The 26,666-nt window shown below is 44.7% G+C and overlaps 1 protein-coding gene across 8 annotated transcripts in view; it reads left to right on the top strand.

Moving 5' to 3' along the window:
• Positions 1-26,666, top strand: part of SYNCRIP (synaptotagmin binding cytoplasmic RNA interacting protein) — a 682,339-nt gene that overhangs the window by 569,425 nt on the left and 86,248 nt on the right. For all 8 annotated transcript variants that reach the window (XM_078648172.1, XM_078648171.1, XM_078648170.1 and 5 more), the window contains one exon: positions 20,828-20,949. In XM_078648172.1, coding sequence (XP_078504298.1) covers positions 20,828-20,949 — 122 coding nt within the window. The remainder of the gene's footprint in view (positions 1-20,827; positions 20,950-26,666) is intronic.

The raw sequence follows: 26,666 nt of genomic DNA, 5'->3' as shown, positions 1-26,666 counted from the left end.
GTATATAGCAATTATTGTGGGCAAATGTATACATGGAAAAATCTGTATGAAAGACACCTATGTATTTTTGAAATGGGAACAAATTAGTGAGTTTAAAAACAGTACACATTTGCACATTTTCGAAATTGGGAATACTCATACTAGCATGAGAATTAGCGGTCATTTTTCAAAATGACTTATTTTTTTACACAATGTCTTTCATTTGGAAGGCAGAAATGCATCAAAAATCAATAGGTAATAACAATTGCTTTACAAATCTGAATTACCCTAAGTCTCCCGATAAAAATGGTAACTCACTTGTGTGGGTAGGCATAGCGCCCACGACAGGAAATGGTTCAAAACCCAACGTGAACACACCACTTTTTCACAATGAAATTTTACCCTTTTTTTTGCAAAGTGTCTAGCTGTAGTTTCTGAACACTAGCTCTGTCGGCACCTAGGGAAACCTACAAACCTATACATTTTTGACAACTAGACGCACAGGGGAATCCACGATGGGGTGACTTGACTGTCTTCCAACAGGTTCTGTTACCCAGAATCCCTTGCAAACCTAATTGTAAAAAAAAAAAAAAAAAAACACAATTTCCCCCACATTTCTGTGGTGGAAGGTTCTGGAATCTGCGTGGATCCACAATTTTACACCCACCCAGACTCCCCCAAAGTCTTACGTGAAAAGTGGTACCTTGCTTGTGTGGGTCGGCCTAGTGCCTGCGACAGGAAAAGGCGCAAAACGCAACGTGGTCCCACCTCAATTTTGCAGTGGAAAATGACCCTTTTTTGGCAAAGTGCCTAGCTGTCGTTTTTTTAACCCTATCTCTGCACCTAGGGAAACCTAGCAAACCCATACATTGTCTGTGTCTTTAGAGAAAATGAAAAAACACACCGACACAGCGAAATCTATGGGAGCCTTGCAGCTGCAAGCTCCAAGACGTTCTTTTAGTTTCTCATCATATAGAGGCAACGCAAGAGGCTGTTACTCCGAAAGCCCCTCCACTTCCTACAAGACCCCTAGCCAATCCTCATCCACTAGGGGCTACCAGAGAAGGGCTTACAGGGGTAACAACAACAAAGGCAGAGGCAAAACCAACAACTCCCGCTCTGCCTCCACCCCTACCCAATGACTTTCCTCCCCTTCCCCCCCCAACTTTCCACTCCTTTGGGGGGAAGACTGCAACAATTCCTTCCTGCCTGGACCAACATCACATCAGACAGGTGGGTGCGACAAATTATTCAGTCAGGTTACTGTCTAGAACTAACATCTACCCCCCCAAACATACCACCCAAACAGCGTCAAATGTCACAAGAACATCTATCACTGTTAATGCAAGAAGTAATATCTCTGCTAGAAAAAAGTGCAATAGAACCAGTTCCTCTGCACCAACAAAACAAAGGGGTTTATACCCTATACTTTCTTTTCCCAAAGAAGGACGGCTCTCTAAGGCCTATTCTGGACCTCATACCGCTAAACATATACATACAGTCATCCCATTTTTACATGGTCCCACCAACAAGTCCTTCCTCTCCTGTTACAAAACGACTTCCTTGCTACTCTAGTTCTCAAGGACGCATACTTCCACATTCCCATTCACAAGGCTCACAGGCAGTATCTCCGATTTGTAATAGACAGGCAGCACTATCAATTCACAGTACCCCCATTCGGAATAACAACAGCACCAAGAGTATTCACCAAGTGCCTAGCAGTAGTGGCAGCACATTTACAAAGACAGCACATCCATGTCTTCCCGTACCTCGACTACTGGCTCATAAAAGCCAGCTCATACAACCAGTGTGTGGAACACACTCATGCCACGATCCAACTGCTCCACAACTTGGGGTTCACAATAAACCATACCAAGTCTCATCTGCAACCATCCAAAGTACAACAGTACCTCGGTGCCACAATAAACACCTCAACAGCGCTAGCTTATCCCACTCCAGTAAGGATAGCCAGCTTGCAAACTCTTCTCACAATGTTTCAGCCACAACACTCCCTTCCAGCACGAGTGTTCATGCAGCTCATAGGGATGATGGCCTCTTGCATTTTCATAGTGCCCAATGCAAGACTTCAAATGCGTCCTCTACAAGAGTGCCTATCACGTCAATGGAACCAGGCTCAAGGTCAAATAACAGACCTAGTGTTGGTAGACTGTCTGACTCATCGCTCTCTGCAGTGGTGGATCACCAAAAATATTTCCAAGGGACGACCGTTCCTAGAGCCACTTCCTCAGATAATCTTGACAGCGGACGCATCGCTCTCCGAGTGGGGATCCCACCTACTGCAACACACCACCATGCAAGGCAGGTGGACACTGCATCAAAAGTTACTCCACATCGAGGAGGAGCTACGCGGGCATCCAAGATGGTCGCGTGAGCAGGGGGCACCCGAGACCCGCGCCGCCCTTCTGCAAATATCCTTCACATATCCTTATTCTGAATATGGGCTTTTGAAGACGGACTCTTGCTGACCTCAACATCCTTTTCAAAATTGAATTTGGACGTCGGGAGCCGTTTTTACATCGACTTCACCTTTTTCGGCCTGCCCCGGATGAGGCCGGGGGACTCTGCTGCTTCATGGGTCGGGGAGTAGTTGAACAACATCGGCCGGAGGGATCTCCCCAGTAGGCCTCATCCTCACTTTCGGTTTCGCTTTCTACTTCGAGCCTCGAGTGGCCGACACTCTCCCAGATTCATCCCGGATTCGGCGCGGCTTTGCCCTGCTGTCGAGCTCTGCCCCTCCTGAGGGTGTTGGCCTCCTACTCCATTGGCATTTCACCATTTTTGGCCTATTTCTTGTCTTTCTTGGCCCCACCAAGATCGGCCATTTTTACCAGGTCTAGAGGGCCCCTTCGGGGCACAGCTTCCAATATGGCCACCTAACCAGAAATCGAGAAGCGCAAGACAAAGACGCCGGTCCGCGGGGGACATACCCAGACCAACGTCATGGACCGATACACCCAACCGATGGGAACCCCCGGTGGTACCGGCCGTATTCTTGACGACCCCAGGGCAGACTCGACCGCGCCTACGGATGTCTCTCTTCGTGAAGTCATGAGTGCCATCACGGGTATGCAGGCCTCTATGGGACAGCAATACGAGGCTCTTGCATCTAAAATCGACACTGTGGCCATGGATGTCACGCTGATTAGAGCGGACATGGCCAAAACTAATGAGAGGGTGAAGGCGTTGGATTTGAAGACCTCCAGCCTGATCACTGATGTTACGGATGCACAGACTGAGATCGGCAACCTGAGATCATCACACGACTTGATGGCCCGTCGGCTTGAGGAGCATGAAAACCGGGCCAGGCGCAATAACGGCCGCCTCATTGGTGTGCCGGAAAATCCTGAGAACTCTGCTGTCGACCTCCTCGTAGAGGACCTGGTCCTGAACCATCTAGCTCCCGCCGGACTCAGCAAATTCTTTGCGGTCGAGCCGTTTACCGTTTCCCGGGCGGGAAGGTAAAGCCGGGTGCCCGCCCCCCCCCCCCCAGACCAATTGTTGCTAGGCTTTTTCATTTTCGAGATAGACGCTATTCTCCAAGCCTCTCAGGAGCATGGCCCCTTGAAGTTCGATAATACCACCGTGAACTTTTATCCGGACTTTACTCCTCAGGTCCAGAGACAGAGACTGGGATTTCAGGGTGTGAAGAAGCGGCTGCGAGACCTGGGCCTCAAGTACGCTATGTTGTTTCCGGCCCGGCTGCGGATCGAATATGAGGAACAAACCTTCTTCTTTGACCGTCCGGACAGGGTCAGTGACTGGCTTGATTCCTTGCCGAAAAGGGATGAGCGATCTGAGCACCCCGGTGGCGCCGAGAGGGGCACGCCAGATCAAGAGTGACATTATGGTTCCCGACGTCTGCTCTTTCGAATAGTTTGTCAGCTGAGTTTTGCTATTTGTTCCTTTTACTATTGTTTTTTGATGGGTCCAAGGGTGGCGAGGGTGTAAGGGACTCTTCCTCCTCCGGGGTTCTTCGTGTTGACTAGTTTCATGATTGGGCGACAGGCACACTGCAAGTTGGGGTGGTTTCCAGTTCGAATGCAGGGGTGCAGGGTGGGGGGTGTTGTAACGGGTTCTCGGTGGGGGTCGGGAGTGTTTGTTTTTTTGTTTCCTTCACATGGCATCGTATTGTTGGCTTAGCTCCTTCTCCTGCGGGGCTTCATGAGGGCGGTGCTCTGGTCCTTTCTCGGGATGGGGGATAGTGAGTTGAGACTGCTGTCCTGGAATGTCAATGGTTTGGGAGACAGAATAAAACGAGGGGTTGTGCTGCAGTTCCTTCGACGCCACTCCCCTGATATTGTTCTATTGCAAGAAACGCATTTAATTGGCAATGTTTGCCAGGCGTTGAATAGACGTGGGTATCGACTAGTCGCGCATGCCGGATTCACCTCTGGCTCCAGAGGGGTGGGCATTCTGATCAGATCCTCTCTCCCCCTCGAAATTGACGAGATACTGCTCGATGACAGGGGTCGCTATGCTGCGCTCTCTGGGAGATGGGAGGGTAAGACCCTTTCCGTAGTCACTGTCTATGTCCCTCCGGGCCTACAGGCCGCCACCTTTGCTGACCTCGGGCGGCTTATACTGGGGCTACCTGAAGGTTTTCTGATTCTTGGCGGGGATTTTAACTCTGTGGTTTCCGGCACTTCTGATCGTTGCCCCCCCTCGGGACTTACCTAGATCACAAATGTGGCTCAGTGAGCTGATCGAAACCTTTGGGCTAACGGATGGTTGGAGACTCATGCATCCCACACAGTTACAATGTACGTTCTACTCCAGGGCCCACGGTAGCCTTTCCAGACTAGACAATATCCTCATGCCTGCAGCGCAATCGTCCTCCATCAGGGAGATCCGTCACCTTCCATGGGGCATTTCTGATCATTCCCCCCTGTGGTTCAGTGTTGAGGCTGGAGTGGGTGGCGAGGGTAGAGTTGCTCCCATAAATCCGTGGTACTTTCGGAATCCCAAGACCCGTTCCGACCTGGTAAAGGCTATTGACTGTTACTTTAATGAGAATGTGGGGTCTGTTTCTTCCTCTATCTCATTGTGGGAGGCTTTCAAGACTGTGGTTCGTGGGCATTCATTGTCATTGATTGCTGCTGCCAAAAAGGCTAAATACGAAGAACTTGTGCGCCACGAATCTGAAATAGCTGTGCTTGAGAGCGATCTCGATGGTGATGTTACCTGTGCTACACTGCATTCCCTTAGTTTGAAACAGGCCGATTATAGAGCCCTTGTGACTGACGCTGCAAAAGTCATGAATAGAGAGCAGCGAGGTAGAATATATGATGTGGGTGACAAAGTGGGTAAGCTGATTGCATGGTTGGACAAGAAAGAGCGAATGAATCGGGTCGTGCCTGTGATTGAGAGGTCGACTGGTAAACGTGTTTCTGACCCGGTGGGTATTGTTGGGTGTTTCGTGGATCATTTTCGGATGGTGTATGCCTCGGTCAGTGAAAGGGATGAACGTGACTCTCTGCTGTTGTTGCGCGATATTGCCTTGCCCTGCCTCTCTGATGTGGATAGGGCCTTAATGGATGCGCCTATCACGGTGGACGAGGTCGCAGCTTCCATCCGTGCCCTCCGGTCAGGTAAGGCCATGGGCCCCAACGGTTTGCCCATTGAGCTCTATAAGCTGCGGCCTGACAAAATGGCGCCTCACTTGAGGGACGTGTTCCTTGAGGCTCTTGATTCTGGTGTCCTCCCCGTCGATCAGCGTCTGGCTACCATCGTTGTAATTCATAAGGAGGGTAAACCACGTGATCGTTGTGCTTCGTATAGGCCCATTTCATTACTCAATGCAGAACCCAAAATATTTGCTAAATTGTTAGCCACTCGATTGATTGTGGTGATCGGTGACTTGATTCATCCGGATCAATCTGGTTTTATTCCACACCGGAACACCGCCCTTAATCTTCGTAGGCTCCATGGAGTTCTCGCGAGAGCTGGGACTCTGACTGAGCCGGCCATTTTAGCTTCCCTTGATGTCACTATGGCTTTTGATACCATAGAATGGCCATATCTTTGGGCTGCTCTCACTAAGTTTGGGTTCGGTCCGACATTCATTGCCTGGGTGAAGCTTCTATATGAAAGGCCGCTGGCCCAGGTGGTTGTTAACGGGAGGGTCTCCAGCACGTTCACGCTTGGGCGAGGTACTCGGCAGGGCTGCCCATTGTCCCCATTGCTTTTCGCCCTTGCTTTGGAACCGCTAGCTGAGTGGCTTCGTTGGGAGCCCTCGCTGAAGGGCATTCGGTGGGCTCACGACTTTGAGGACCGAATCTCACTATATGCGGATGATATCCTCCTTTACCTCACGTCCCCTCGAAAGTCCCTTAATGTGCTTTTTAATGTTCTGACCTCCTTCTGGAAAAACTCGGGTCTTGTCATCAATTGGACCAAGTCATGTGTCTATGTTTTGGCCGGAGAGCTCCCTCCGTTGACCCGTAGATTCCCGATTCAGTTGGCTACGTCCGGCTTTAAGTATTTGGGTATTTATGTTTCCTTGGATCCTGCCGTTCGATACGACCGTAACCTTCGGGCCCCTCTTCAGCGGCTCAAGCTTGATGTTGTACGATGGCGCCGGCTGCCTCCGTCACCCTTGGGACGTGCGGCTCTCTTCAAGATGATGTCGCTACCCAGATTCTTATACGCACTCCAGAACTCCTTTGATCCTATTCCTCCTGGTTACTTTCGTGAAGTGGAGGGCCTTCAGAGACGGCTGATTTGGGATGGGCGTGCGCGCATTGCCCTCTCCAAACTCACTCTTCCATGGTACGATGGAGGCATTGTGCCCTCCCAGACATCAGACGTTATTATTGGGCCTCCCAGCTGAGTGCGGTGAATCATGTAACTTATGCCCCCGGTCTAACGCCAGCTTTTGCAATGGATAAGTATCTTTTGCTGGGTGGGAATTTCAACAGGGCACAATACTCTAAGGGACCCTATAAGACTCTGGCTGGACCCACTAAAATTGCTGTGCGAGTGTGGCGTGATGCAAATGCTGCTCTGGGATGGTGTGACAGATTTTCCCGTGCGACTCCGTTGTATGATTCAGATGGTTTGGGCAATTTGTGGAGGACGAAAGGTTTTGATAAATGGGACATGATGGGTATAAGCAAGGTTGACGATCTTTGGTCTAAAGGGAATGTTAAGAATTTTGAGGCGCTTAAGATTGAATATGTCCCGTTAACGAAAGAGGGCTGACGAGGTGTGTTCTAGTGTGTACACAAGTAAGTGTATAGCCCGGTAGATTAATGGAGTCGTATTATTTGCATAGCTCCGTTTTAATCTGCGTTTAACTCATGTTTCAGACATCGCAAGGGCAACTTTGAGGCTTTCGATACTGCAGAGTTTGTGAGTAGTCTTACGTTTCCTAAGATTACATTTTGAACTATTTAGGTCCCAATCAGAACATTAGGCTGATACTTGTGTTCATTTTATTTAGAACTACTACTGAGGCAGAAGGTAAGACCATTTAATTCTACATGGTCAGTAAAAATCAGTGTTTTACAATGTAGGGATGTGACAACCCATTTCTTTGGTTTGTCTTACAGAATCAGTGACAGTAACACGTCACAGTGAGTACTACTTAAAATAGTGTAGCTTGTTATAATACTAAGATTACTCAGTGGGTGCATGACACTGGGGGACATGACCACTGTATATATATATAATAATGCGATACTTTGATGTAGGAGCGAGCTTCCGGATTTGCTGTGACACTATTGGTGTGGTGATGGTGTATATGGTTCATACAGTTGTATATAGACTTTTGTATATAGATTTTAACACTGGTTTTGGTTATTGGTTTAAATGTAAGCAGACGGTTCATATCATGTTCTCAGGAGATTGTATATATACCACTGACTACATCTATATTGTTTTAGATTCATGGTGCAACGCACGTCCTGATGATGGTCTTGTGGAATAACTATGTGAGACCGAAACGTCGACGCTATTGACGCTTCTTTGTATATATTGTTTGTTCATTTGATGAATGCCAATAATGTATAAAGCTGTACATTTATGTATATATGGCTGATTTGTAAATACTGCCCATATAACGTCTAAAAAGTGTCAAGAACGTACTGCATATGCAGAGAAAAATGCAGTACAATTTGTTGTTGCCGTACATGAATGGATATGTGGAATAATACCTATACTATATAAAAAAGTATATGGTTTGAAGATTTTATATATAAAGAAAAAATATTTGGTTTGATACAACTGTCTCCTGAGTATTGCAATTTCAAGCTCACTATTGCGACAAGCTCAAAATTATAAATAGCGTAAAATTATTCCTTTAGGAACACTTGCTGATTTGTTATTAAGATTGAATATGAGCTTGAAGACAAGGAATTCTTTCGGTATGTTCAGGCCTTGTTGTCTGCCTTCCCCAAGGGGACGGAGGTCCCCGACTCCTCGCCTCTCGAGGACCGTATCCTTGATGGCTACGTACCTGATAGCACAATTTCACTGATCTATAAAAAGCTCATCAACAACAGAGTCGACTTGCTTGTGCGCCTCAGGGCCTTATGGACTGCTGATGGGTTGGAGTTGGACGATGAGGACTGGCAAATGGCCGTGTCCTCTCCCAAGGAGGTGGCCATCCCTGCCCGCCTTCGGTTTATCCAGCTCAAGATCCTTCATCGCGTGTATGTTACTGGTCCGCGTCTGGTACGAATGGGGTACTCTGTGGATGGTCTGTGTAAAACGTGGGTGCGGTATGATTGGTACCTTCCTCCATATACTGTGGGAATGCCCTGTGGTGGCTGCATTTTGGTCCCGAGTACATACCACCATGGAAAGGGTCATGGGGGTTACACTCCTGCCTGAGGCCAGACGCTGTCTCCTTAATGTATGGGAACCGAATGATTGTAACATGGCGCAGATCTGTTGGGCAACCCTCGGTAACATGATTGCGAAAAGGGACATTGCGCAGTTATGGGGTTCCCACAGACTGCCCACAATATCGGCTTGGAAGGAAAACATGGACTGGTGCATGTTCAGAGAAAAGACGGTGTACTTGTCACGGGGCAGACCTAAGAAATGGACTAGAATTTGGTCTCAATGGAATGCTTATCGTGGGAATGTATGTACGCCCCCTCAAGATTTTACTCTTAACCTCCCCTTGTCTCCCTAGATGAGATTCCTGGTCCTCCCTCCTTAACCAAATAAATATATCGCGCGGTTTCCTCGCTGCCCCCCCCCCCCAACCCGGAATTGATGTTTGAAATACTGTATGCATATGATATGGAATTAATCCCCACCCCTCATGTTTCCCAGAATTGAATATCTGCCTTGTGAAGTGTATAATGTTGTTTTGTTGTTTGAATTTCAATAAACTTTATAAAAAAAAAATGTTTTTTAAAGTTACTCCACATCAATCATCTGGAGTTACTAGCTATATTCCTAGTACTAAAAGCTTTCCAAAAGCAAGTATCAAACAAAGCTGTGTTAGTCTGCACGAACAACATGAAAGCCATGTATTACATACAGAAACAGGGCGTAACACACTCCCTGCAACTCTCAACTAGCACAGGACATATGGCGGTGGGCTATACCTCAAAACATATTCCTTCTAGCCCAGCATGTTCCAGGAGTACAAAATACCATAGCAGATCTGTTAAGTCGTCAGAAACAACAGACCCATGAGTGGGAACTTCATACGCAAGTTCTTCACCATTCTTTCAGATGTGGTGACAACCTCAGATAGACCTCTTTGCCACCCACGAAAACGCCAAATGCCCAAGCTTCGCCGCTAGATATCCACACCCACTGTCCAAAGGCAATGCGATATGGATGAACTGGTCAGGTGGCTTTTCATACGCTTTTCCACCTCTACCACTCATGCCACTAGTAGTACGCAAACTACAGCAGCATTCGCTGACCCTCATCCTAGTTGCTCCAACGTGGGCCAGACAGCCGTGGCACACCACAACTGTCTGTAGTACCGCACCAAAAATTACACCTGTCTCCACACCTTTTAAAACAGAACCGTGGAGAGATCAGGCACCCAGACCCAGTTCAGCTCAACCTTGCGATGTGGCTCCTGAAATCCTAGATTTTTGGATATGTTAAAATTCCTCCAGACTGCATGAATGTTATAAAAGAAGCTAGACGTCCAACCACTAGAGCATGTTATGCAGCTAAGTGGAAATGCTTTGTAATATATTGTCACAACAACCATATTAATCCACTAGACATGTCTATTCAACACATCATAGGATACTTAACTGCACCTGCAAAGATGTAACTTAGCCTTCACGTCTATTAGACTGCATCTTGCTGCAATAGCAGCATATCTGCAAAACAAACCGCAACTATCTCTGTTCAGAGTGCCTGCTATTAAAGCCTTTATGGAAGGCCTTAAGAGAATAATTCCTCCCAGAGTACCACCTTCACCCAAGTGGAATTTAAACATTGTTCGCACACGGCTAATGGGACCTCACTTCGAACCCTTACATAAATGTGAACTACAATTTTTAACATGGAAGGTTGCGTTCCTAGTAGCTATTACTTCTCTGCGGAGAGTTCGTGGTCTACAAGCACTAACCATTCAAGAACCCTTCTTGCAAATGCATCATAATAAGGTCGTTCTCCGTACTAATCCAAAATTCCTGCCCAAAGTCATTTCTCCCTTCCACCTCAATCAGTCTGTGGAACTGCCTGTTTTCTTCTCGCAGCCACAGACCGTAGCAGAAAGAGCTCTTCATACCCTAGATGTCAAAAGAACTTTGCTATACTACATCGAGAGAACACAACCCTTTCGTAAGACCAAACAACTGTTTGTGTCTTTCTCACCACCACATAAGGGTAATCCCATTTCAAAATATTGGATAGCTAGATGGATTGTCAAATGCTTACTAATTTGTAACCACAAAGCTAAACTTACATTATCTGTTCCTCCTAAAGCCCACTCTACAAGGAAAATGGGGGCTTCAATGGTATTTTTAAAGGAACATTCCCCTAGATGACATCTGCAGAGCACCTACATGGTCTACACCGCACACATTCACAAAACATTATTGTGTAGATGTGCAAACCAAACAACAAGCTAATGTGGGCCAGGCTGTTCTCAGAACATTATTTCAAACTACTGCAACAGATAATGGTGGTCGCCGCTAAGAGTGGGTACTGCTATACAATCTATGCACAGTGTGTAATCTGCAGCTCATATGCCTCGAACAGAAAATGCTACTTACCAGTATGCATCTGTTTTAGGCATGTAGAGCTGCAGAGTTACACACGCCCAGCCGCCTCCCAGCCTCCCCTGGTCTGTTCCAGTATTATCTTATTTATATACAGCTTACATGGACGTCCTTCCTTTTCTTGCAAAGCTCCATCATTTCCCTAATGACGAAAAACAATCAGAGGATAGAGCCGATGCCCATGCGCAATGTGGTCCTAAGGAGGAGTCCCCTATCTCGGGACTTCCAAAGAACTTTTCAGGACAAAAACAACCTGCAAACATCCGGGCCCAACACTAGGTGGCGATCTATGGACAGTGTGTAACTTTGCAGCTCTACATGCCAAGAACAGATGCATACTGGTAAGTAGCATTTACCTTTTCCCACATCTATGTGGTGGAAAGTTCTGGTATCTGCGTGGATCCACGAATTTCCACACACCCTGCGTTCCCCAAACAGGGCTCGACAAATTCACTCGACCGCTCGCATTTGCGAATGAGATTAAGGACGAGCTATTTTTAGGTCCTACTCGCCCTTTCTGGCGAGTAGGAATACAAACTTGACACTTGGCCTCTGAAAGCAGAGGAAAAGTGACAAGATAGGAAGATTTAAAGGCATCTTTATTGCTCACAAAGTAAATGAATAATAAAATGCTTTTAAATCTTGTTAACTTGTCAAATTTGCTCAGTTTTCAGAGTTTGAGGTCAAGTTCATTTAAGTTAGGTCGAGAAGATTTTGTAGTTTACTAGACCTGCAGGTCTAGAGCATTTTTTATGATTCGTCGAGCCCTGCCAAAGTCTTATGAGAAAAATGGTACCTCACTTGTGTGGCTTGGCCTAGTCCCTGCGACAGGAAACGGCGCAAAACGCAACGTGGTCACACCTCAATTTCGCAGTGAAAAATCGACCTTTTTTAGCAAAGTGCCTAGCTGTAGTTTTTTAACCCTAGCTCTGCCGGCACCTAGGGAAACCTAGCAATCCTATACATTTTTGAAAACTAGACACCCAGGGGAATCCAGGATGGGGTGACTTGACTGCCTCCCACCAGGTTCTGTTACCCAGAATCCCTTGCAAACCTAAAAAACTGTCCAAAACCCCACATTTTCTCCACATTTATGTGGTGGAAAGTTCTGGAATCTGCGTTGATCCACAAATTGTCACCCACCCTGCGTTCCCCAAAGTCTTATGAGAAAAATGGTACCTCACTTGTGTGGGTTGGCCTAGTGCCTGCTACAGGAAACGGTGCAAAACGCAATGTGGTCATACCTCCATTTCGCAGTGAAAAAAGACCCTTTTCTGGCAAAGTACCTAGCTGTAGTTTGTGAACCCTAGCTCTGCCGGCACCTAGGGAAACCTACCAAACCCACACATTTCTGAAACATAGACACCCGGGGGCTTCCAGGGAGGTATGCCTTGCGTGGATCCTCCAACGTTCCTTACCCAGAATTCCCTACAAACATCCATTTTAGCTGGAAAAAAATCACTTTTTTCAGACATTTTTGTGTGGGAAAGTTTGGCATCACCGGGCTCACACAAATTTCCTACCACCCAGCGTTCCCCCAGGTTTCCCAATAAAAAGGGTGCCTCACTTGTGTGGGAGGCCCAAGTACCCGTGACATGCAATGGCCCAAAAAATCCCTGGCGTCTACTGGGTTCCTCCCCTCCCCCACCCCCCGGGGGTGCAGATTGGGGGCTAAAGAAGAGCGTCAAGGATAACGCGCAAGATTAAGCCTAAAGAACGCAAAAGAACTCATGATAAGGAACCAACACGCAACATGCGACAGAGCATCAGGCATTCAAGTTAACGTATCTACCTCACTCAAGGGAACGGAACTGAACACCGAGCACATCAATCAACATATCTACCTTAATAAAAAAAAACGGAACTGAACACTGTGAACATCAATAAACCTATGTACCTCAACTACGGAATAATCGGAACTGAGTGCATCAATCAACGGATCTACCTCAAGCATGGCGACGTGCCGACCTCCATCAGAACTATAAAGCTAACAACTAACAAGGGTCTACAAGAACCGGCACGAGACACTAAGCAGACTGGCGTGGACCAATAGCAAACATATCCTTTAAGAGATTTAAATGATGGGTCCATGGGGAGACCCGGGAACACTAAAGTTAGACAATTGCGGAAAAGTCTTGGGAGGGGGTACTGAAGAAACTTTATAACATGATCATCAACCATTCCATACAAAGTCCCGGGGGGGGGAGGGGCAGAGGACCTTGCTGTCGCACGCTTCCAGCACGACATAGAAGGGGGGGGGGGTAGGGTATAAGGAGGGAGAGCTCATTTATGTTTGTTTTGTAATGTCCGTCACGTTAGTCATATCCTGATTATAATCGCATTCTTAGACAGAAACAAAGATCCACCCAGATACACTATGACCACTAACAAAATCAGGCACAAAAATTACTTCCCAGGCATTCAGAAATTGAACATAGAACGATCAACACACAACGACAATGGGTAGTAAGGACACACTGCTATCCGACCTTAAGGTCGTATCGCTGAATGTAAAGGGCCTGAACCATCCTGTTAAAAGGAAAAAGATTTTAGACTACCTAGCAAAAACAAAAGGAGATATCATCCTCCTGCAAGAAACCAAACTATCATCAGAAGAAATGAATAAGTTAAAAGCGAGATGGATAAGCCATCTAGCCTGCTCACCAGCAGTAGGGAAAAAGAGAGGAGTAATCACGATAGTGAATGCTAAGTCCAAAATAACAATCGAAAGGGTAGAACAAGACGACGAAGGCAGACTACTGTACACTCTACTCAAAAGGGGAGAAGAAACAATATCAGTAACCAACATCTATGCACCTAACACAGACGACACGACATTCTGGGAGGGGGTAAACAGGAAGCTAGAAAAGAACCAAACGAACACCTTGAATATAGTAGCAGGGGACTTCAATCTAGTCCTAGACCAGACACTAGACAGACAGTCAAACACCCGGATAAGACCACCGACCTCCCAGAACACCCTGAAAAATATCTGCAACAGATTTCAGTTACAAGACCCATGGAGACTACATCACCCAGACACCAGAGACTACTCTTTCTACTCCAACCCACACAAAACATACAGCAGAATCGACTACATCCTCATCTCAAAAGCCCATACACACCGAACAGAATACACAAACATAGCAGCAAGAACGGTCTCAGATCACGCTTCCATCAGTCCACACCTGACAGGCAGGCACAACGACCACACTACCCGCAAATGGCGGTTCAACAATATAACGATTACGACGCAAGAGGACAAAGACATGATTGAAAGAGCAATCAAAAACTATATAATGGAAAACGACACAGGGGAAACTGACCTGAAATGCCTGTGGGAGGCCCTGAAAGCAACCATCAGAGGAAACCTGATAGAAATCAAGGCCAGGAGGGACAGGGAAGCAAAATCGCAACTAGACAAGCTAGAAAGAGACATTAAACATCTAGAAACACAGCACATAGACGACACCTCAAACTCAAATCTCCTAATATTTACAGGAAAGAAATATGAATACAACAGAATCCTTAGAGAGAGGGCAGGACTGTGGATCAGGAAGTACAAAAAGATCAATCTGTTGGAAGCAAACAAAGCAGGGAAAATACTAGCGTCATACCTCAAACGCAAGCAAAGACAGCACAGCACATCTAACATCACAGACCAGCAAAACAAAACACACAAACCATACAGAAATCATACAAGCTTTCAGGGAGTTCTACAAAGAATTATACACAAAAGACGACAACATTGACAAGGCAGGTACAACGGAGTACTTAAAGAGACTCAAACTGCCCAAGTTACTAGAGGAGGAAGCGAAAACACTAGGCCAAGACTTCAAAGAAACCGAGATAGCAATGGCCATAAACTCACTAAAAGTCAACAAAGCACCTGGACCAGACGGCTACACAGCATCCTTTTACAAGAAGTTCAAAGAACTTCTCGCTCCAGTCCTGACCAAATCCTTCAACCAAAGCGCAGAGGAGGGAACAATAACAGAAACAATGTCACAAGCTGACATAATAGTCATTCCGAAAGAGGGTAAGGATCCGCAATGGCCCAAAAACTACCGCCCCATATCGCTGATTATCCTTGACTGAAAAATATATGCAAAAATACTAGCCACCAGACTTAACAAAATATTACCACAGCTAATAGTAAACACGCAAGTAGGGTACATGAAATCTCGTATGTCGCATGACAATACCAGACTAGTGTGCCAAGTGATTGAACACTCCTCCAACTCACGCCACCCTGCGGTAGCAATCACGCTAGACGCAGAAAAGGCGTTTGACAGGGTCTCCTGGCATTTCCTGGAGAAGTGCCTGCAGGCATACAACGTAGGGAGCGCGTACACGAAGAAACTCATGACGCTATATAAAAAGCCAACAGCAAGAATAGCCATAAACGGAGGGTCATCGGCCCCGTTCGAACTAGAAAGAGGTACGAGACAGGGCTGTCGTCTATCACCGCTGCTCTTTCTACTAGCACTAGAACCTCTGATCACAAGACACCTTAGCAAACAGAGACATCAAAGGGATAACTGTAAACAACACAACGGCCAAGATCGCGGCCTACGCAGATCTACTAATACTAACAAACGACCCAGCCCAATCCATACCGGCACTCATGTACACAATAGAAACCTATGCCAAATACTCAGGCTACAAACTCAATAAGGACAAATCAGATTGCATGCCACTCCATGCACACACAACGAAAGAAGTACTGGGCAACGTAGGTCTAGCTAGGCAACCAAAGGCCGTCAAATACCTGGGCATTCAATTCAAAAGAAGCCTAAGAGGCAGGCTAGAAATGAACGAGACACTCACACTGAGAAAGGTAAAAGAACTACTAGACACATGCTCACCCAAATTCATCACATGGTGGGGACGTATAGACACCATTAAAATGATGTTAACACCCATAATAAACTACCTGGCGGACATGCTCCCCCTGCCCTTGACAGAGGACTTCCACAAGAAACTAGACCTAATGATCAACAAATTTATATGGCAAGGGAAAAAAGCCAGAATAAGTCTCCGCCAGCTGAGACTGGGGAAGAAACTGGGCGGGCTCGACCAAGCTGATCTTAAAACGTTCCAACTAGCGTTCATAGCCAGACAAGGAATGCACTGGGTACTGCCCAGACAAAAATACACGCCAACTTGGTTAGCCATAGAGGAAGCCATGCTGAACAACACCGACCCACTCACACTATTAACAGCGAACAAACAAGTACTCAACAACAACCCGATCCTAAAGTTCACGAAACAGGCGCTACTGAGGTTAGCCCGCAACCTAGAAGTCAGGATCAAAAACTCACAGTGGGAGACACTCTGGAGCAACCACAAAATTAAATACAGAAGGAACACTTTAGACATGAGCGCGTGGAAAGAACGAGGGATACAATTCCCGGTAAAACTAGAACAGGAAGGAAAGCCACACACCTTCAACAACCTGAAAACAAAGCACAACCTACCAGATATAGAACTATACAACTTCCTAGCCATAAAAACAGCACTAACAAAATCGAAGCTACACAGACAAACCCCTTCTATCTTCCCGCTCATGGAAAGCATAAATAAGACAGGGCACCAAGTATCACTTCTATACAAACTTCTCCGACCTCCAAAATCCAAGCTCAACGACAAAAAAACGGCCTATTGGGAAACCCAAACGAAATGCAAACTAGCAGAATAGGAACAAGAAACACTGTGGGCTTCCCCATCTAAGAACATGATATCCCCTGTTCTTGCGCAGACCAAATTATGGCTACTGCGCCAAGTCTATTGGACACCAGCTCGCCTGGCCACAATAGGTCTTAAAGACAATGACACCCGCTGGAACTGCAAAATAGAGAAGGGGGACCTTGAACACCTCATCTTCAGCTGCAATAAAGTAAAAAAATTCTGGAAACAGGTGCTAGACTTTACGAACATGACACTAGGCTGCACCCTCAGAGACATTCGCCACAATAGTCACAGCACATATCTCACCTGAAGTCCCCACCCAAGAAGACAAAAATCTCCTCGACTTCGGCAACAAAAATAGCACTCACAAACTGGAAGGACACCTCGAAGGCCACCTTCAAAGGTTGGCTGAACTGGATGATCTTCTTTAGAGGCGCAGACTACACCACTCTTAGAAACACGCCAGGAGAAACCCCCACAGAGATATGTGGACCAAACTAGACAAATTCGTAGACTCGTTCAAACCGCCATAGATAAAGTTCTCCAATTGGATGCCAATTGACGCTCTATGCCTTATGCTCTTACTTCCAGGATCCACACCAGACAAATTCACAGACTCCATCAAGACAACACAGCCAAAGTCCAACCCAATCTCCAGTCATCAGTATCTTTCGGTCAAAACAACCACCACCACTTTGTTTTATGTTTTATGTCTCCGGCAACTAATGGCATGAAGCAACCATACCAACACAAAAATGTATGTTTTGCTATTATGTGTAATGTATGTAATTTGTAGTGTGTAAATACCAATAAAAACATTATAAAAGAAATAATAAAAAGTTAGTAATTTTTGGAAAGTAAAGTTTGCGTTTTAGTACCTTAGCAGGTTGTGGGTTTATAGGGTGGGAAGTAATTTAATTATAGTAAATTAAATCATAATTTTTAGAAATTATTAATTATTTTAAAAATCTTGTATTTTAGTACCGTAGTGGGTTTATAGGGGAAAAGGGTGGGATATAATTTCATTGTAATTAAGTAATGATACATTTTTATTTAATGGCATTGATGTTTAATTTGTTAATAATTAGTAATTAATTTTTATTAATTGATATTGTCTTAATTTTTATTGGAGTGGGTTGTAGGTTTATAGGGGAATAGGGTGGGAAGAAAATTAATTATAATAAATTCATTTTTTACTTTTTGGTATTTATTGCTTATTTGTTAATTGATGATTGTTTTTATTAAATGATAAATTAATACATATTTTAATTGGGTTAATTAGGTTTAGGAGCAGGTTGTTTTTATAGGGGAGGAGGGTGGGAAGTAATTTATTATAATTAAGAAATTAATATTATTTGTATTGATTTATTTATTGATATTAATTGGTAATTAATTTGTATTTGTTTATTGGCATTGATAATTTGTTAATTAAATATTGGTAATTAATGTTTATTAACTAATTGATTGGTAATTATATTGTGTTAATTTTTTATGTGGAGCAGGTTTATTGGGGACTCTGGTGGAAAGTAATTAAATTTGTATTTTTTAGTATTGATGATTAATTTTTTGTTAATTGCTAATACATTTTTAATTGATTAGATCAAAAACATATTTTAATTGTGTTTAGATTAGGAGTGGTTTGTGTATTTATGAGAATAGGGTGGGAAGTAAATTATTATAGTTAATAAATGATTGATTAATATTTATTGGTATGGATAATTTATTAATTGGTAAGTTTTTTTATTGGTAATTATATTAATTATGTGGAGTAGGTTGTGGGTTATTGTGGAATAGGGTGGGAAGTAATTTAATGTTAAAGTAATTAATTTTATTTATATTTATAAATAATTTATTGTTAATCTATTATTCATTTTTTAATTAAAATAATTAATTAATTGATAAGTATGTTATTTTTAACCCCTATGCTATCCAACACTTTCCCTACTGGTACACTCTTTGGATTTGGAATAGCAATTATAACCCCCTAAGCTATCCAACACTTTTCCCTACTGTTGCACTCACTGGAGTGGGAATAGTAATTTTTACCCCTACGCTATCCAACACTTTCCGTACTGTTGCACTCACTGGAGTGGGAATAGTAATTTTAACCCTTTCGCTATCCAACACTGTTGCACTCACTGGAGTTGGAATAGTAATTTTATTCTATCAGCTATCCAACATTTTTGTGTATTCTTTTAGTTAAAGTTGTGTAATTTATTTTAAAAAGATTTAAAATATTGTAGTTTTTTAATTTCATATATATATATATTTATATTTTTATATGTTAATATATGTATTTATAATTTATAAAATATTTCTAACAATTTACAAGTTATTAAAATAATTATTTACGAATATTAAGTATATATTTTATATGTATGTTTAATTTATTTTAACATTGTATGTATTAGTTATGATTTTTAAACATTTGTAACTATTTCTTTTGATTATATGTATTTTTTTGTTTACATTATTTCATTTACATTCAAAAAGCAATATTTTTAACAACGATATTTTAGACATTGATGTTTTATATTCGATATTTTTGTACTTACCATGATGTAAATACAATGTCAATATTCTTGACTTTTTGTCACGATGTTTTTGTACCTCGATATTGTGGTAGTTGATATTTTGTCAGTGAATTTATTTTTATAAATTGGTGTCCGATTACTCAAGTGTTAATTTCTTTTTTAATTGTTTTGGGCTAAATTTGACAGGCGAAACCTACTGGTGCCAAAGGGGGTTGGTAAGTGTATTACATTGTGAGGTGTACAATGGTCAACATAACACACCATCTCAAAACAGTACTAGATGAATATTCAAGACCATCAAGAGACTTGAAGGTGGGTAACCTATTTTAAAAACCTTTCTCCACACATCTACTCGCCAGTGACCGCTTATTGGAGACACTGCATATTACCTTGTGTATCTACAACAGTGCATGCTACAAATGAAATATTATATTTAATGCAAGGTGGTTGTAGTGGTGTATATTCATCGTGTGCAACCCTGAAGCAAATTGATGCATAATATTTTACTTAATTTTGCTTGCAGTACATTGCTCACAGTGCACAGTAGTTTGTCTTATCATAAGGTCCACTGACAATCACCCACTTAGTCCTGTCTTATGGGTTAGTGGGAGTCCAGTGATAGCTCTAAACTGAGGACGACTTAGATGAAAAGCAAATTATAAAATGCTTAACACTAGATAATGGGAGTATGATAAGCATATGAATCTAAAGCACTGCAGTAACATTTTCTTTAGAGACCCTTGTTTGGGTGGCAGGCTTTTGTAGTAATATTGCATTTTTCGCTTCTTGGGTCCTAGCATCTCAGTAGGTGGTAGCCAACATTACAGTTAAGTAATATATCAACCATTTCATCATTACTGCACAGTAATCGCTGATTTCTCCAGAACACCAAAACACAGCCACACTATGAAATAATACAGGAAGTAACCAATTCTTTTTCACAATAGTAACTGTTAAATGCCTAGTCCACATCCCCTTTCCCATACATGCTATACAATTCTACTGCATTTTTTTAAAAACTACAAACATATGTTGGGTACTGCCAGGGTGTTAGACTGGAGCCCTGAAACTGACTGTGTGTTTGAAGGGGCTGTGTCCGGCCTCAGAATTGTTACATTCCCTAATCATATGCTGCTCTCATTTGGTCACATAGACTTACTGGTAGGATATATTCTAGCCGTGGATGAAGTCTGGAATATGAAGAATATAAAAGTCCTTTTGTGCTTTCTCATTGGAGGCAACACATGCATCAATTCATGCAAGATCCCATAGTCAAAAATGAATGCCCATCTCAAGTTTACATCAGGTCGTTTTCATCAACAGGCAGCAAGTGTCATATATGTTTGTGATCATTCTTCATTTCTACATTTTTAAATACTTTGTACTGTGTTCTAGGCATTGGAAGAAATGAATGGCAAGGATGTAGAAGGAGAAAATATTGAAATCGTCTTTGCCAAACCACCAGATCAAAAAAGGAAAGAACGTAAAGCCCAGAGGCAAGCTGCTAAAAATCAAATGTGAGTAATACACATCCATTTTTTTTCCGTATCTTCCCATCATGCATATTGAATACAGTGACATTGAACAGTACCTAAGATAATGCACTAGAATGTTTAAGACTCAAACCCACAAAGTCGAAGCCCCACTCCCACGCAGCTTTCTGCGCACCAGTCATGCTATCGCCACCCTGTAGACAGGATGTATACTGTTTGCACTATTAAATAAAACCAACACCTTTTTAGTAGCCACATAAATCTCATCTAAAAATTCATTATTTTGGAATAAAGGAAGCTCCTTGCATAATCATCCAGCCTAAGGCCCAGGCTATGTCCTCAACACCTGTTCTCTTTTCGCAACTAGTTTGAAAATTCCTTATTGCCACCTGAAGGATCATAAGACTGGAAACGGATATTTACAGCGTTACCCTAGCTTTTTACCCACATTTTGACTACTAGGTACTGGTGTAATAACTGAAATGCCCTGAGCCCTGCTAAACAGGACTGTCTTGTGTTCTGAACCTTAAGATGCTGCATGGTTAATTAGCTTGTCCCCTATTGACTTAACCTAAGTAACTTGTAAGTCCCTAGTATATGGTGCCAGGGGTACCCCGATCCTGCAGCACCCTGAGTGAGACAGGCGAAACATGGCTCCCAGTCTGCCACTGCGGACTGGAAGGACCGTTTAAAACTGCTAACTCGACTTTGCCGTTTAAGGTAATGGAAAATCCCAGTCCTCCCTTTTTACTGTTTGTAAGTCACTCATATATTCGGCCTAACTAGCCCTAAGGCAGGGTGGTTTGTGTTAAAAAGTGGAACGTGTACTTTTACGTTCCAACAGTAAAAACCCTGAATTGTTGTTTTCACTGTGTAAAGGCTAGTAGCCCCACTGGCAAGACCAGAGTTACAGGCTGGCACCACAGCCCTACTAACTTCTGAATGGTACTACTAAGGTTGTTTGTGTTTGTTATCAAAGGAATCTGTGCATTGAATCTGATTTAATGGTTTGGTCAATTTTAATGTCACTGAAGTTGCCACTATAGTTGTCCAAGGTTTCTATAGCCCGTCTACTTATGTGCACGGAGACATGATAATGACTCCCCGGAAAGGGCACAGTAGGGGCCTGCATGGGATAGAGGTGTTAGTCCCTCCTGCAGGAAGCCACAAACGCTGGCACTAGAGCGTTTTCCAGGGGTGTCTAGCTTTGAGTGTTGAGAGCGGGATCTCACCATTTTTGGAGTGGCAAAACTGCATTCTGGGATAACCAGAAGCCACACTTCCCAGGAAGTTGTCATCAGGGCGGGAGGGAACCTGGTAGCCCATTGGCTACCAACCACATCCTACCATGAGGGCGTTTTCTAAAGAGAAGTAGGGAACCCTGAACACTGTTCTCTACCCATTTGGAAGAAAGACCGAAGGAGGACTGCCTTGCTGCACCCAGGGATCAGCAAAGAGGTTGCTCCGACTAAGACTGCACATGGTAACTAAGTAAAAAAAAGTTTTGGACGGGAGGAGTCAGAGGGAAGAGTTTAGAAAGGTTTGTTTTAGCGGAGCGGTATAGTAAAAAGAGTTGTCAGATGATGCAAGGAGGGGTAGAGTAGGAGAGAGTCTTGAAATGGTTATTTTGGTGATCATGGTAGTGGTATGGGGTTTGGGATAAATGAGAGAGTGGATGTAGAGGGTGTATTGATAGATGTATAGGATGAGAGATCGGGTAGTGCATTTACAGAGGGATATGCTGTAAATATCGGTTTGCGTATGGTGCTTATGTGGGGATGGGCCAAATCCTGAGTAGTTTTCTGAAGATAAGGTGGTTGTCGGTGGACCTTGTGTTTGGGGGGTAAAGAGTTCCATAGTTTGGCTGCTTGAACAGAGAAGGATGTGCCACCCATGTTTTTTTTCTCATATGGTAGGATTTTGAGGCAAGATGCTCCTTTAGAGCGGAGGTTCCTTTGTTGAATGTGTTTGGTGATTTTATTCCTGATGAAGAGTGGTCCTATTGCATGGGTGATACAAAGCAGCTTGAACGTGGATATTCTGGCAACCGGTAACCAATGCAGGGATTTCAAAGCAGGGGAGATGTGGTCTCGCGGTTTGATATGCAAGAGTAGTCTGAATCCGTTGTAGTCTTTTCATGGTCGTTAAAGGTAATACGTGGTAGAGGCTATTGGCGTAATCGAGATTGGACAGAACGAGGGAGATGGTAGCTTGGACCTTGTGTGCAAATCCCAAATGAGGGGAAATTAGTTGCAGCGTTTTTATAGTAGCAAAGCTTGATCTTGCTAGTTTATCCACTTGGGCATTCATCAACAGCTTGGAGTCCATGGTCATTCCGAGGTTTCTTACTTTCTTCGCTATTTTAGGCAGTTCATCAGGCCATGCGGCAAGCAGGTTGTAATGTTTTCAATCTCCAAACGCGAGTATTTCAGTTTTTGAACCATTCAATTTTTAGATGGCTCCAAGGCATCCACTGATCCACAGCTCTGAGACCGCTGAAAATTGGTGATTTTCCAATGTCTTTGGGGCATTCCAGTTGAAGGATTATTTCCGTGTCATCTGCATATTTATAGCACGTGAGGTGAAATTCATTGATCAGTTCTGGTAATGACTTCATGTAGGTGTTGAAAAGCATGGGCGAGATGATAGAACCTTCAGGGACCCCAGCTTTTATGGAGTACGGTTTGGACGAGAAAGGTGGGGTATGGATGACATTAGTGCTGTTTCGAAGGTAGGACGCGATCCAGTCTAGAGCAATTCCCTCTATGCCGGTTTCATAAAGTCTTCGTTTCAGAGTGTCATGGTCAACCGTGTCAAAGGCAGCTGAGAGGTCCAAGAGAAGTAGCGCAGCAACCCTGTTGCGCTCAACTGTATTCTTTAGGTCATCCCAGATGACAAGGAGGGCAGATTCAGTGCCTCTTCACGGACGGAATCCTGTTTGGAAGTCAAAGTATGTCATTCTCTTTAATGAATTGTGACATCGGGGTGAACACTGCTCTTTCTATCAGTTTGCCCAGGAAAGGTCCATTTGTAATGGGTCTGTAGTTACCAGGGTTCAGCGGGTCCAAGTTTGTTTTCTTCAGTAAAGGGCGTATGTTTGACTTTTTGAATTCTTCTGGAAATATTCCAGTAGTTAAGGAATCGTTGATGATTCTTCTTACTGGAGTGGCAGCAAAGGTTGTTAGAAGAATTGTCTTGAAAGTTTGTGGCAGACAGGGGTCAGAAGGGCAGGCCTGCTTGCTTTGACCAGGTCTATAAATTTGTTGTGTGAGATGTGTGGTGCGGGATCCCGGAGCATATAGAAAATACCTTTATATGCATATGTGAAAACCTATATCTATGCAGCCTAAGATATTTCCACAATGGCCTAAATGCTGAAATTACATAGGTTTGTATAGTAGCACCTATACTCTCCCAACCCCGAAGGAAGAAAGAGTGCAGCAAACATTTGTCCTACAACAATGCTTTATTGCCATAGAGAAACCTGTAATTGCAGGCATTTGAGTAGGCTGCAGTAGAGCATCAACAAAACAAAGAAAACTGACATCTTGCCTTCAAGGCATTAGAGTAGGGGTACCGTGCCTTTAAGGCCTGTAGGCGAGATCTGCTCTCATGATGCACCACAGGCGGCAGTTAGGCCAATTCTTTTTTCCGGCTCCTTCTGAGAGGATCCTGGAGCTTGAGCTCTTCAGTTTTTTGACTAAACCTGATTTTGAAGAGATTTTTTTCAGAAAATTCGACGTTATCTGGTTTCTAAAGGCTTCTGCTGCTGGTTTTGTGGACTTCCAAAAGTTCTTTCCAGTCAGAATGCCAGCTTTATTCAGGAAATGTCCTTCCTGTGACAAGAAAATGGCACTGGCAGATCCACATTCGGTGTGTATTGTGTGCCTTCCATCCTCACACAATCCTGACCAGTGACACCATTGTCAGAAGTTCTCCAGGCGTACCCTGCGTGACAGGGAACGCATAAAACTCCATGCTCTGCTGGAAAAGGACAAGAGTCATCAGGTGGGTGGCCATGGAGGCCCCAGGACATCATCTTCCAGCAAGCAACGTCAAAAGCGGCGATGTTCCACTCTCCTGACCCTAGGAAGAGAAAGGCGACGAGAGAATCACTGTCGACGTCGAAGTTGCCTTCGAAGAGGCCCAGACACTCTTCAGGAACACCATCTCGACGTCGAGTCTCCACCGCATGCAAGTAAGTCTGGGTCGAGGCACCGCACTTCGGGCTCGAAGGCTGTGGGTGCTGAGAAACCTAAGTCTCCGTCGACGTAGAGGCTTCTGTCGACGTTAAGACACGCTCCGCCACACTCAAGGGGTTCAGCGTTGAGAGCGACGACGGCTAACATCTCGCCGCCGGTAGGCATGCCGTCGAGAGGATCGTAGAGGTCCCACTACTCGACGTAAAGAAGATCGTCATCGCTACGACGGCATGGAGGTTCGCAGTCAACTCGACGTCGTGAAAGATCGACATCGACTCAACGCCATGGCAGGTCGAGGTCTCCAAGTCGACGGCAAGGTCACCTCATCGCCGCAGGCGATCGATGTCCAGACCATCGAGACCTCAGTCGATGCCGATGGTGACCTCATCGGCGTCGAAGCACTCAGCGTTGAGAGAAGAGGTCACAGGAATTGCGGAGTCCCTGCGGCAGTCAGATCCCGGGTCCTGATCATCATCAGGAGACCGGTCATCGTCTCCAGGACTGCACATTGTGGAGATCTCACCAAAAGCATCCCCCAAACCGGCGGAGGGGAGGGCCCGCAGTCTGTCGCCTCGCCGTCCGCAAGGTGCTGTGTCAGGTGGCTGCAGTAGTCTGGACTCGGAATTACTCCTGCACGTATTCACCATCCGGGCCCACTCCTCGGACAAGCACTCCGGCTGGACCCTCTAAGTCTTACCCTAGGGGACCAAGATCCCCTCCCAGGCCAAGATCCCCTCCCATACTAAGATCGCCTTCCAGAACAAGATCGCCTTCTACACGTCGGTCTAGGTCCAGGGGTTGTCACAGCCGTCATCACGACAGGCCCATAAGAGGAGGTGCACAAGATATCCTAAATGATATTCCTCTTCAAGATCTACGGTCCGGGACTACTCTCCGACCTTCTCCTTAACGCCTCCATCACGGGTGTCGCCCATAGATGACATCGCAACCTTCACATATGTTCTGGGGAGGGGTGCAAAGAAACTCAACATCACTTGGCATACCACGGTGGTTCCAACGTCTGTCACCTTAGACACCCTGCATCACCGGACAGCTCCTAGACAGCTGCTACCACTGGTGCCTGGATTCTTGGACCCGGCTATGACCACATTCCTCACCCCTGCGACGTTGGGTTCCGTGCCATACAGAATCGCCCAAAAATACAAGGCTCCAGCAGAGGACCCCTTGTTTTTCAGGGCTGACCCACCAGTGGACTCGGTCATTGTGGCTGCAGCCATGAAGTCCCACTCCTCCTCTACATCATCTTCTGTGCCTCCTGAGAAGGGTAGCAAACAGATGGACTCATTTGGAAGGAAGATGTGCAACACTTCAGCGTCATCAATGAAGGTTGCGAGTGCCTCTGCCCTTCTTGGGAGATACGAAGGATCTCTTTGGGACTCCCTCACACGTTTCACCAAGAAGCTCCCCAAAGAAGACCGGCAGGATTTCACTGAAATTCTACAGGAAGGAGGGCTAGTAGCCAATCGGGTAATTAGTGCTGCAGCGGACGCTTCAGATCTCGCCGCTCATGGCTACTCC

This window comes from Lissotriton helveticus, chromosome 6 (genome assembly GCF_964261635.1).
Source record: "Lissotriton helveticus chromosome 6, aLisHel1.1, whole genome shotgun sequence".
Taxonomy (NCBI): Eukaryota; Metazoa; Chordata; class Amphibia; order Caudata; family Salamandridae; genus Lissotriton; species Lissotriton helveticus.
The sequence above is the reverse complement of the archived record's forward strand: the minus strand, read 5'-3'. Positions and strand labels throughout refer to the sequence as shown.